The sequence below is a fragment of the Bufo gargarizans genome, chromosome 2 (assembly GCF_014858855.1).
Source record: "Bufo gargarizans isolate SCDJY-AF-19 chromosome 2, ASM1485885v1, whole genome shotgun sequence".
Classification (NCBI taxonomy): Eukaryota; Metazoa; Chordata; class Amphibia; order Anura; family Bufonidae; genus Bufo; species Bufo gargarizans.
The window spans coordinates 150579714-150593443 of NC_058081.1; the positions used below are offsets into that span (position 1 = coordinate 150579714).

Sequence of the window (13730 nt, forward strand, 5' to 3'; positions counted from 1 at the left end):
GATGCCCAAAAATCAGGCAGTCTTAAATCCACCTTAACTTATTAATGCCACGCTTTATTATGAAGAAATTGACTAATTACAGTAGGTAACGTTGTCAGAGTTTCCCTTTAACCCATGCATTATTCTGTGGCACTGCCTTCTTTGCGCTGTTTTTGGTATTTTATATTGTCCACCTTCACCCTGTAATTGTTACAACTTTTACACCTTCGCACTGTAATTTCTTATGTTCTGTTTTAATGCCAACTCTTTTACCAGTCTAATAATAAAGATCTGCCCTCTGCTGCCCTGTCCTTTGTTCAAAGGATGAAATGATTTTACAGATAAGCAAGAAACAAATGGAACTTGAAATACCTGTTCAATATTGTCAGAGACTGAATCAAGGGTTTAATTGGGTCAGATCTCATTCTGGGTGGCTTCTGTTCTTACCTTATAATAGTTACAACTTGTACTTTAGAACTATAAGTCTTCACTTTCACTTGTGTTCTTCCAGGAACTTGAAGACCTCAGGAAACAAAGTGAAGTCATCCCACAGCTAATGATAGAATGTGAAGCTGTGACGGAAAAGCTCCAGGTAAGAGGCATGCCTTTCCTTCCAGAACTCAATGATTTCTGCAGTCTACACCAGTGTTTCCCAACCAGTATGCCTCCAGCTGTTGCAAAACTACAACTCCCAGCATGCCTGGACAGCCTTTGGCATTGTAATTTTGCAACAGCTGGAGGCACACTGGTTGGGAAACACTGGTCTACACTACAGTGAATGAAAAGGGAGTTATTCCGTCCAAGAACGTGCAGGCTGTAGATGCGTAGATGTGACACACTCTGCACTAGCTATCCTCTGTCCATCAAGGTTCTTTTAGTAGTTTTATGATTGTCGTCTAAGGCTAGGTTTACATGGTGCTCATACATTGTAGGGGCAAGTTATCATAGACCAGTCTATGATATCCCCTATGACTAGGCACATGCCTCGCCCCTTTCTACCATGTCCTCCTTTTTGGGAAAGTGTTGAGGGCAGGGTAGAAACGCCTTTGTGCCCTATGTTCGCATTCATGTTTGAAGAATGTCTATAGATTTGCAAGCATGTGTTAATGACCCCTAAGTTGCCTACCATCATGCATTTTTTAAGCATTCTGAAGGACACTCTTTGGCATTTGTCTGGCCAATAGAACTCTGGTGGAATATTCAGAAGTGTCCGCAGGTAATTTGCTTGGGTGTATTTCATGGGAGTGTGTGAGTGGAGACGGATATTGTGGAGCACACTCATATTCATATTCTGGCTCTTTAAGGGAACTTGTCACCATGAAAATGTTGTGCCTAAACTCACCGTGACTGGAGTCTAACTTACTTTTAGGTAACCCTATGGTCAGAGGACATTCTAATGTTAATTTCCTACCTTATTTTCTAAGCATAGATCTACCTGAGTATTAACCAGTACTCCTTCATGCTTAATTATTAATGACCTCGCTTAATAATTTAACAGCTGCATGAAAAGGTGACTTTCAATTAATACCGTAATAAGGTTTTCAAGCTTAATTTTCCCGTAATAATGCAGCTCATTTAGAGTTTATTCATTTTGTCATTATGGCTCTCACTTTACCATGTAATATCAGAATGTCACACCTTATCCCACCTCAGGACGCTACGCTCAGCATTAATTCATAACCTTGGGTAGTCCTATTATAACCCTCTGAAACCTGTGTCTGCATGCGTTTAAAAATAGTTTCTCTAGAAAGGAGACATCTTCTTCATCGTTATTTAAATTAGCACTAAGGAGGTTTTAAACTAAACGCTGTCAAATTTCCACACAAGAAAAAAAAAATCATGGAGGTGAAATGAGTAAACTGGTTGGCTGTGAACCTGCCATAAGTGGGGGGCATAGGAGGAACAAAAGGTCATGTCGTAATTAGACCTTTACCATTATGATGGCTTTCATAAGAGCAGGGCTCTAGTGCCCGACTAGACGCTGCTAGAACAGACTAGCATGTTGTAGAGCGAGAATAATTATATTTTGCTAGGGGTGAGCAGACCTCACTTTGGGCGTGAAAGGTCTAGAGTTTTGAAAGAATGTGATTCATATGTTAAATTCTTCACCCCATTAGTGGCTGTGGAGCACATTAACCTTAGTAACACGATTGAACCTGTAGAAATGTAACATTCCTTGACTTCTGGTTTTAGTTGACATTGGGTGCATATATTTTTCTCTTTTGATGGCAAATACAGTACAGAGCTTTCATCAAGCATCAGAGAGACCCAGGAGATTTTGGATTATTAGACTGATAAAAAGAAGGAAATACAAATTTATAATGTGGGGTAACCTCCCTTGTGATGATCATTTTTAACAGCTTCCCGAGACACAGCACTTACCAGTCACATCTTAATGGACTGTGCCACTTTCCACAAGGACTACTACAAGGACTCCTATTCTTCCTCATGGCATTCCTGTAATCATCTCTCTCTTTGTCTTTTTGCTGCTAACAGCAGCCCTGGCACTTACCATGTAGTACCAGAACCAATAGTCCCATGGCATATAAATGTCAGGTAGGTATAGGTCCCACCTCTTGAGACCCTCTCCTATCTCAACGGGTCTTCGACATGAACGGAGACCATGCCATGCATGTGCAACTCTCCATTCGCTGCCATGAAACTTCACAATATAGCCGAGCATGAGCAAGCACTTGGTTATATTCAGATGTCCCATAGTAGTGAATGCAGAGCCAGCCACACATGTGCAGCCACCCCTCCAGTTACTGCTATGGGACTTCAGAAAATAGCCAAGCCAGCACTCTCTACTTTCAGAAGTCCCATAATGGTGAATGTAGGGTGGCCGCACATGTGCAGCTTGATCTCCATTCACTTCAGGGGCCCTGTTCTTGAGATAGGATTGGGTCTCAGAGGTGGCCCACTTTTCACATGCTAGCCAACCTTCGCTTTGGGTTTCCAAAGTCTGATTGGTTTATATGAACAGCGGAGGGCGTAACAGAAACCTTTATGACCAACAAGATAAAGATTAACAGATGTCTTTGCTTTTTATATGCACAGGCTGTGTCATATAGAATTATGGTTTTAAAACGTGTACATTTCAATGTTCATAATAGAATTAAAAGTTTAAAACCTATTTAATAAAATTGACTACAGAAAAGTGAGAAAAAGGACAAAAGTGAATAAACATTATTTGTTTTATGGAATAAAAGTTAATGAGCAATAAAAAAAAACATACACATATTTAATATTGTGTTCCTAACAACCCCTTCAATAAATGTAACATGGCAATTATTGGGAAAGATAAATGGTTTGAAAACTAAATTTAAAAAAAGTCACATTCTTTTTTTCATTAATTTTTTGCCATTTAAAAATTCTGTCTATTTAATGCTGTCAGCACAGCAAAATTCTACCTAAAAAAATCTCTAATCCCACAAAAACAAGGCCTCAAATAGCACAGTAAATGTAAAAATAGAAAAATTATGGGAGGCAAAAAGGCCCTTAAAGTGGTCTTTAAAGGGAATGTGTTGTCAAAAAATGATCAATTTAAATCACGTTTTTATGTTTAACATATTTTTTATTATATTTTTTTTTTCCATCTCAATATCTATATTTAAACAAAACCCATAAAATCCTTCAGTTGTCACACTGTCCACTGAGCCTAATAGGCATCACTTCTTGGTCTGTACATACTGTATGACTTTACTGCAGTTATCTTCTTATCTGTCATTCTAATCCTGCCTGTAATGATATCGCCTCTGTGCACCAGTGTGCTATGCAGAGCTTTTAGCGAGCGAAGTGGCCACAGGCAGGAGCTTTTCAAAAAGCAAAAAAAAGTCTGTTTCTTTATTCATTCCTATGAGAATCCTCGATGTCTGTCTCGTAGGACTGAATATAAAAGCTGACATAAGACGCTGTGTCAGCTAGAGAGTCATTGCTGGTCACATGACACAGCGGAGGACCTGAATGGAGTGGATAACACACAACTACAACCACCAGTAAGAAGGTTAACTTTGGTAAAATTTACTTCATGTACCTTTGTAACAGGTCAGAGAATAAAACAATTTCTAGGTGTGCACAGTAGACAGTGCTTCACTGTGAAGTGGTCTCTGCATTGAGGTGCTTAACAGACCCTCTCTTCTACTTTGAGTGACAGCTGTAGCATCCAACCAGGAGACTGCTACAGCTGTCACTCAGAGCAGAGGGGAGGGTCTTTAAAGTAGCTCAATGCAGGAAGCACTTGACAGTGAAGCTCCTGCTTCTGGTCACTTGCAGGAATAGAATCTGTCAGAACAAATGTTTATGTTCTTACTACTCCTGATAATAAAATCTCTACAAAAGGTATGTTTGTGCTGCTTTTGCCAGTCCCTACCTAGTGCACTCAGCAGTTTACCATGGTCAAAACTGCTAACAGATTTTCACTTAAAATAACAGTTTACTGAATTTTCACCTATAGCTTTACTTTGAAGACATTAGATGTTTTGTCCCATTCAAAAATTTGATTTTAAAATGGAAAACTTCAGTGTAACTTAACATTAAGATTGCTATTGCTATTGAAATACAGCGTCCAGTATAGTGGTTCTGATAATGGCATACTTTCTAGTATTCCGGCTTTACATGGTATTTTAATGTTTGAAGGCATCAGCGATTTCTTCCCTCCAGAGATTAGCAGTTTTTTAGATCATTGTAAGCGCCATTTGTAAATTATTTATTTCCTTTGAAAATAATGACATTTGCATTCTACAGAGCTAGCAGTTTGGCATGTTACAGTTGAATTACTGTCATTATTAAAAGTAAGAAATGTGAAGCCATGCCGGTACTGTGATCACATTAATTGTTCTTGTCCATCCAACTGCTGCCGTTTCTGTTGTACTGTTATTTAACATGAGATTTATTGGATGGAATTATTACAATGCTGGAGCCATGAGAATTTGCATTTGGCATATGGGCTCTGTTTCTTTTTATTATAATGTAGGGACAGGGTTGTTAAACATTTTTGTGATATATTTTATTAGTGAAAGTTGTTTCTTTGTACTAGAAGACAGGGTCTAAAGAGTCTTCGTAGCAAAGCTGTAAATGAACATTGCTGAGGAGAATCTGACCAATCTTGCACTGATCACTGAAGACTCCTGTGTGTTACCAATCAGACAGGCAGGGGGATGGGTGCTGAAGACGCCTGTGTGTAATGGGTCAGACAGGCAGGGTGATGGGTGCTGAAGACACCTGTGTGTAACAAATCAGATAGGCAGGGTGATGGGTGCTGAAGACACCTGTGTATAACAAATCAGAATAGCAGGGTGATGGGTGCTGAAGACGTCTGTGTGTAACAAATCAGACAGGCAGGGTGATGGGTGCTGAAGACGTCTGTGTGTAACAAATCAGACAGACAGGGTGATGGGTGCTGAAGACGTCTGTGTGTAACAAATCAGACAGACAGGGTGATGGGTGCTGAAGACGTCTGTGTGTAACAAATCAGACAGACAGGGTGATGGGTGCTGAAGACGTCTGTGTGTAACAAATCAGACAGACAGGGTGATGGGTGCTGAAGACGTCTGTGTGTAACAAATCAGACAGACAGGGTGATGGGTGCTTGCTGAAGACGTCTGTGTGTAACAAATCAGACAGGCAGGGTGATGGGTGCTGAAGACGTCTGTGTGTAACCAATCAGACAGGCAGGGTGATGGGTGCTGAAGACACCTGTGTATAACCAATCAGACAGGCAGGGTGATGGGTGCTGAAGACACCTGTGTATAACAAATCAGAATAGCAGGGTGATGGGTGCTGAAGAAGTCTGTGTGTAACAAATCAGACAGGCAGGATGATGGGTGCTGAAGACACTTGTGTGTAATAAATCAGATAGGCAGGGTGATGGGTGCTGAAGACACCTGTGTATAACAAATCAGACAGGCAGGGTGATGGGTGCTGAAGACACCTGTGTATAACAAATCAGAACAGCAGGGTGATGGGTGCTGAAGACGTCTGTGTGTAACAAATCAGACAGACAGGGTGATGGGTGCTGAAGACGTCTGTGTGTAACAAATCAGACAGACAGGGTGATGGGCAGTGATAGGACACATCTCAGCGCTTGGTAAAATACAGAAGAGAAATTCATTAGCAACACTCAGAGCTTTGTACTAGAAAAAAAGGGTGCTAACAGTATTCTTTGCAGAGTCCCTTTTCCTAATAAAGTATATTATAAAAATGTTTAATATCCCTGTCCCTACATAATATAAAAAATGTGCTGAATTACAGCTATACTTCACGTAATATCCCTGAGTAATGGCACCGAGATGACTTCTTGTAATACTTTGAAGTTACATAGCAAGTCAGAGACAAGGGACTTTCTCTATGGAGACCTGTTCCCAGGTGTAGCAAAGGTTGTCATGTAAGTTGGCTGAGGTCCAATTGTTATCTACACCAGTGACTTCAACAGAATCTGACATAGCAATGTAGAGCAGAAAGACTGGGGCCCCACAATGTGAGGATCACTGATATGAATGAGTTTCTCAAAACTGAAAATAACAGAAGAGAAAATGATGTCCATGCCAGGAAGACTTTATCTGCTGTATACAATCCACAGTCCTGTTCAGACAAGTCATCAGCGTTTGTTTAGTGTTTGCTATTGGTTTAGGGTATGTTCACACATGATGGATATAATGATTGACCACTGCAAAATTCTGGAAGTGGAGCATCTGCAGCATATTACAATACCAGTAAGGTGGATGAGATTTTACCAACTCTCATCAACATGCTGCAGAAAATCCCGTTAAAATCCTCTGTGGATTTTTCTCTGCTGATTTTATGTCCCATGTGGCTCGATGTGATTTTCAGTGCACTGTTAGATCCTTAAGAATCCTGAAAATCCATAGCACACTTATTATGGGAGCAGGTGTTGATTCATTCATATGACTTCTCTTCCTGTGGAATACTAAGTTGAATAGTCAGCTACCAGTTAAAAGGAATGTTCAGCATTTATACAGCAGAGGCCTCTGTAGATATTGAGCTGGTCTTCTATTGATTCAGTGTAGAATACAGTATATAGACAAGTAGATGCTCACTGAGGAGAAATAGATGGAATAGACCAGCAAGGTCGTACTGACTGCGTGAGCTTCCATCTCCTGCGGCCCTTTGCATAGACAGTGAATTTCGCTAGGTATATTTTGCTGTAGAGCATTAAATAAGTGCACTGGATGAGTGGGTCCAAGACTGGCCTGTTCTTAGACTCATGAATATCTTCTAGAACAGGCATGCTCAACCTGCGGCCCTACAGCTGTTGCCAAACTACAACTCCCATCATTCCCTGACAGCCTACAGCTATCATGCTACAGAAGGGCATTGTGAGAGTTGTAGTTTTACAACAGCTGGAGGGCCGCAGGTTGAGCATCCCTGTTCTAGAACATTCTTATTTAGGAAAGTCCCTTTAATCAGGGATATTACAAATAATAAAGGGGCCCAGGAATAAAACCTAAAATAGGCCCCACTCCATCATTTCATGATCATCTTCAGAAGATGAAAAGATGATCATTATTGTTGTCTCTTCTCTGTCACATATGTCTTTCTATAAAGAGTAAGTACACTTTTTCTCAGACGGTGTAAGTGCATAGTTATAACTTATTAATGTACTTCATTCAACTGTTCCTTTCTTTTTCTGTGTAAATTCTGCCCCAAAAATCCTTTTTTCAGCATCTGTTGCAGTCCCTAAACTTGTCATCCACCAACCATTGCCAATTGAACTTTGTCTTTATCTCCAAGTAGTCTGGACGGCTCTAGCGTTGACCGCTTGTCCCTGCTACGGTCACGTGGTATACCTGCACACTTTGGATTGGCACACAGTACAGAACTCTTTTTACAGATTGACGCAGATGTAGATGAAACAGTGCAGGTATATTATGTGACAGCGGGGACGAGCGTACAACACTAGAGCCGCCCACATAGTCTTCAGAGTCCTTGGAGACAAAGACATAATTCAATTGGCAACAGGTAGTAAGAGATTAACTGCAGGAGATTAACCCTTTAGGGGGAGGGCTCTGGTTACTGACACTTTTGGGGGGCTATTGTTACTGGCTAGTGAGGGCAGACGGGATTCACCTCAGGGTGAGGGCAGTGGCGGCCATCTTACCTGAATAGTGAAATTGCAGTTTTATGCAGACTGGTTGCTAATGGCTGAATCTTATTAAATATGGGGTAAGTCAGTCTAATAGTAACTGATTCTGGAATATCATGTTATTAGTAACTACATATATGAAAATTGAAATTATGGTCTAAACGTGACAGTTATCCTTTAAGGACTGCAACAGGACTGCAAAGACTTTTGGGCAGAATTTACATAGGGAAAAGAAAGGAACAGGTGAATCTGAGTGTAAATGGGGGGGACGGGGGACAGGAAGCAGTAGGAAAATAAAAAATGGAGATCTGGAGTTATATGCAGTACTATTCATGCAGCACTGCAGATAGTAGTACAAGATCATGGTGTCAGATCACCTAAGTAATGGGAAAGAAACTGCAATACCCTGTACTACCGCTACTAAGTGGACAGCGTGCAGATAGATGAACCTATGTAAATAAAGAAGAGAGTACAATACTCATGAGCACTGGAGCCCCTTCAAACAGCTATAGGGTGGCTGTGATGATAGTCAGACCTCCACCGATCTGATATCGAGGGACCATCTCAGGACAGGCCATCAGTACTCTCATCTCAGAAAACTCCTTTAATAAAACAAATTGAATATGTGAAGTCCTATCGAGACCGTGATCTTTTATTTCTTTATTTTTCTTCTCCAGGATGCTGAGCAGAGAAACCTAGACCTAGAAGATAAAGTGAGAACACTAAGAAAAGAAGTGGAAGAAAGCAAACATAGACAAAGCCACTTGAAACTGGAACTCAAACACTTCCTGAATATACTAGATGGGAAGATTGACGATCTGCATGAAGTCCGTCAAGAACTTTCGAAACTTGAAATGGATAGTTAGAGTGTGTTGGATTGTTTTCTTTTTTATACACCCAAGATCTGTACTCAGCAACAGCAGGAGGCTGAGGGCTGGAGGATGCTGTGTTACTTCTGTCTTATTTGGATGGCTGGTATCCGTTTTCCCATTTGGCAACCAGTAGTGGCCTAAACCTTTGAAGCCATTTTGTACTGTTTCTACAAAACAGGAGCCATCCAAGTTTTACAATGCAGCACTCAAAAATTGTAAGAAAGACCAGATAAGAATCATTACAGTAACAACGTCCATAATCATTTGATCCAGAAACAATGGATGGCCTTAAAAAGATTTGAAGGCCGGGAGTAGCACCAGTATACCGCCTCTTCTGTCCTCCGCTCCCGCTACTTACTAAAATGTTGAAATTGCAATAAGAAAAAGCACATAAAGAACACTAGACCTGTATCGCAGGCAGCACTGCAGTAGTTGCAATAAATCTAATAAGATGATGGCTATGGCAGAGTTAAATGCCTCTCGCACTCACCGATGGTCAGGTCTTGGATAAAAAAGAACAAATGTACTTACGACAGGGTAACTGCCACCGTTCACTTCTTGGAATGAAAGTATGCCAATAGGCTATAGATAAATATATAGAGGTCACTATTGAGGATATTACACGGAAATGAATGGCTAGAAAGCAAACTTGCCATTATATATAACTTTACATTGGTTTTGGCTATTTATAGAGTGCATTTATCATGTCATTATCATACATTGGTTTAGTAAGGGATGTATTTTTTCAAAGGAAATAATAATCTCTAGGAGTCTATTTTCATAGTGTGAACCTTTCACCTATACATCTCAAGTATGGGTTGAACTGAAATTCATGAGAGAAAGCCAGAGACAGAGACCCAGCACCTTGTGAAGGAAAGCTAGACACATGGATATTAATTATTTGATATAGAAAATATTTCTGTAACCTGGTTCTTCCCATATGGATGTTTCCACTATATATTTGATAGTTTTATAGGCCTCTTCTGAGGCAAACAAGAACAAATCACTACTTTGCACAAGACACACACAATGCACAGTATGCTCTTCCACTTGATTTGATCTTGGTACTTTTTAACATTTTCAAGAGTTGGGCCCAAACTCATCAGATTTCTCAACGGTGTTCCAGAGACTCTTTATCCCAGTTATGTAGCTGGCATTATGGGACCGCCATGTTAATGCCTTATACATGGAACACGAGTCTGAAATGTTGTATAATTTCCTTTTATTGTATAATAAAGGGTGTTCTGTTGTGGTTGGTCTACCGAGCATTTGTATCAAAGTGTGTACAAGCCATGGCTGAGAACGTCTTCACTTGCACAGACCTCAAAGTTTCTAATCAAGAGTATACAGGGCTGTTCCTAAAAAAAAAAAAACTATAGAGTCTTCTGCCTCATTGTTCTATAATGTAGTTTATATTGTAATAAAAAGACTAATAAAATATTTGATGAAAAGGTGGTGATTTGGTTTGTATTGTAGATCCGTTACCTGGACTAACCGAAACGTAATTTACTGTGGAAATATGACAGAGAACACTGGGTTCCTGCAGCTCTTGGTCCTCTTTTTACTTGTCAGGAATGAGAGGAAGGGAGGCAATTGCCTGTTTTCCCACTGCGGAAAACACACTGGGAGAAGATTTCTGCATGCAGAAAGCTACCTACACTAGAACTACTTTTTCCAACATTATTTTACTACTATAAGAAAGTAAAGTGGGAGCCAAAACGAATGTATTATTGGACACATATACAGTAGAATTCTTTATTCTTCACCCTTTGGATTATTATAATGGACAGGAATAAGATCAAGGAAGTGGAGTAGATCATGGTAAGGCTGGGTTCACATCACCGTTTATTCTTCCGTTCTTCATATCCGTCAGAAGAACTGAAAAATAGAGAAAAAACGGATCCTGTAATTTAAGCATCCGTTATGCTCATTTATGCACATTTGGCATCCATTTTGGCTATTTCCATCTGGGATCTGTTATTTTAGACAGAATGCTGGGATAATTACTGGGTATAAATGCAGGTGACAAGCACTGATCAGCATGCAGCTTTCTATTAGTGTAAAAGAACCATAAGGCAGGTTTCCTACATGACAGATTAGCTGCAGATTTGCTGATGCTGTATTGGGTATGAACGATCATTACTATAATTGTTCATACCCCATTTGCTCTGTCACAGGGCTAATTGTTGATGTGTCTCCAAGCGGTACTTCACTTCTAGGTCACATGCTAGGCCAGTGATTGGCCGCAGCAGCGCTCATGAACCTCTCAAGAAGTTTACACACAGGGACCAGAAGGACCAGACTCTCTGCACTGGAACAGAGCGGTGGAAAGCAGGTGAGTGCCTTTTATTGCAGAGATATCTGGTGTGCGTAGCAAAATTTTTAGTAGAAATTGGGCAACCTCTTTAAGGCTGATATGACTAATAAAATCGTATATATATAGTAGCTCACCCCTCCTGATATCATGAACAGGTGCTCACACTAAATGTGGTTCACCCCAACCACACAGGAAAATTAAATAGTTATATAGAATATAGTGGGCACTCAATACCTGTAGCTACATATAGGGTACAACACATTTATTATTATACAATATACATATATATAACTCAATAAAATTCTAAAATGGCAATTAGTATACTCATAAAAGTTGCATGAATACATTCCTAAAAAATTCCACTTATATAAATTTATATCCTGTGTTGAAAATTCATATATCAAAGTCCGTATGCTGTATTAAAAATTCCTATAAAAATTTGCCGCATCAATTGGCGATAAAAAGGTATTAAATTCTAATGCAGTTCACTTGATGTGCTGTATACCAAAAATTAGTACGGATGTACGGGGTAATGTTCAATATTTCCAGGGATGGTATAATGCAGTATATTGACGGTACTTACTGCGTTAGTCCACTCTTTTTATATATCTCTGACCGTAATGGCGTCCCACTACAGATCAGGTCACTTACCCTTCTTCTTATGGGTTATGGCGTGTATCGCTCACCAATTCGTCCCGATGTCAGTTCACACATTCATTCAATGGCGCTCTTCCTGCTTGAGTTCAGCGTCCCACGTGTAGTGTCACGTGATCGGAGCTTTAACACTTTGTGACGTGATCTCTGCTTTGTTCCAGAGGCGGTACCAACCTCTATGCGGAGAATCACTCGCAGGTGCTGTGCGCAATTTTTTTTGGAAACAGTCCTTGTTGGATACTGACAATAGCTTTGGAAATGCTGTACAGTTTCTTCTTTAACGCTGGGATCTCATCCGCTATCGCTAAGACTACTCTGCCAAGCAGTCAACGCCTGTTTAAAGAAAGTTACCAGCTTGGAAGAGCTGTATCAGGGTTGTTTGAGGCCCCTTTTCACCAGGCCTTCATACTGTATATTTGTTCTATCTGTCGGCTCAACATGCAGAATTTCTCTGAAATGTGCCCTGCTGGAGCCTAGAAAATTTTATTGTAGGCCACGGGAGTACGTTGTTCCAATGTCGTTTGTCACTATCTGTAGATGAGGTAACACAGCAAAACCGCAAACCAATGCTGCACTACCTAAATGCACTATATAGAAAGTATATTATTGGTATATAACACCCCTGCTTCAATCAGTTTTTTTGGGGGGGCAACTGGTATATCACACGAGTAGAAATTATTTGTTCCCATAGTGTTTGGCATTCTGTGTAGCTGCGGTATCGCAGCAGAACCGCACACAACTGCTGCACAATACAAATGCACTATAATATACTTTCTGTTAGAAAGTATATTATAAGTATATTACACCCCTCAGTAAGTCACAGCCATCGATAGCACACCTATACCTGTCCTTAAAAGGACTTTTGTGGCCCTATTAGCTAGCGTTTGGTGTCCCTAACAGTCTGTCCCTGCTCCACACAGCAACCTCTCCCTACACTGGCAAAATACTGAATGTAAAATGGCGCCCAGATCAGGTTTATTTATAATGTAGGGGGTATGTCCATGTGCTGAAACGTCTCAATTGGCTGTCCTGTACCACCTGATGGATGTGTCATGGGTCATCGCCATATGTTCGGCCGTTCGGCGAACGAGCAAAGTTTGTCACGAAATGACCGCTGGGCTAAACGCAAGGCCATCTCTACTAATGACTGCTGACCAGGGCCATCCTTAATATTGATTGGTCCCTGGGCAAGAATTTATTTGGGCTCCCTAGATCCCGCCTTTCCACACCCTAGCATGTGGCCACTAGAGGTGTTCCTTGGCAGTAATGTAAATACTCCCTTTTTTTCTGAAAAGGCAGTGTTAACATTAAAAAGCTTGCAGAGACATGCTATAGACACCAGAACTACTACGTTTAGCTGTTGTGGTTCTGGTGCCTATAGTGTCCCTTAATATAGAGGGGGAAAAAGATATCGGCACAAAAGTATCAAATAAAATGGCTGTATCATTATTCTAAAAATTAAAAAAGCACAACTTCTGATACAAATACATAGTATTTTGCAGAATACATTTTGTTTTTACAATGTGCAGATAGTACTGTACCACTAACCCCTCCATCCACCTCTCCATCTCCCTTCTCCATCCTTACCCCCTTCTCCAACCACCCAGCACCCTTACTCACAAAAAACAAGTATTATATCTTACAGTGAATTACTGTAAATACTTACAGTTCTGAAGACTCCAGCAGGCTCAGGATCAGTTCTCTGGGCAACTGGGCTCAGGCTGGAAGTGGGCACTGCTCTGAAGTTCAGGAAAGCGCTCAGCTCACCCTCGCGTTGCAGTGCCTCCTCGTGATGTCACGGCGCGCG

The 13730-nt window shown here is 40.6% G+C and overlaps 1 protein-coding gene across 1 annotated transcript in view; it reads left to right on the plus strand.

Annotated features, from left to right (window-relative positions):
• HOMER2 (homer scaffold protein 2) overlaps positions 1-10403 on the plus strand; it is a 198942-nt gene extending 188539 nt beyond the window's left edge. The window contains exons 8-9 of the mRNA XM_044283260.1: positions 491-571; positions 8758-10403. Of these exons, the coding sequence (XP_044139195.1) occupies positions 491-571; positions 8758-8946 (270 nt within the window). The 3' untranslated portion in view covers positions 8947-10403. The remainder of the gene's footprint in view (positions 1-490; positions 572-8757) is intronic.
• The last annotated feature ends 3327 nt before the right edge of the window (positions 10404-13730 follow it).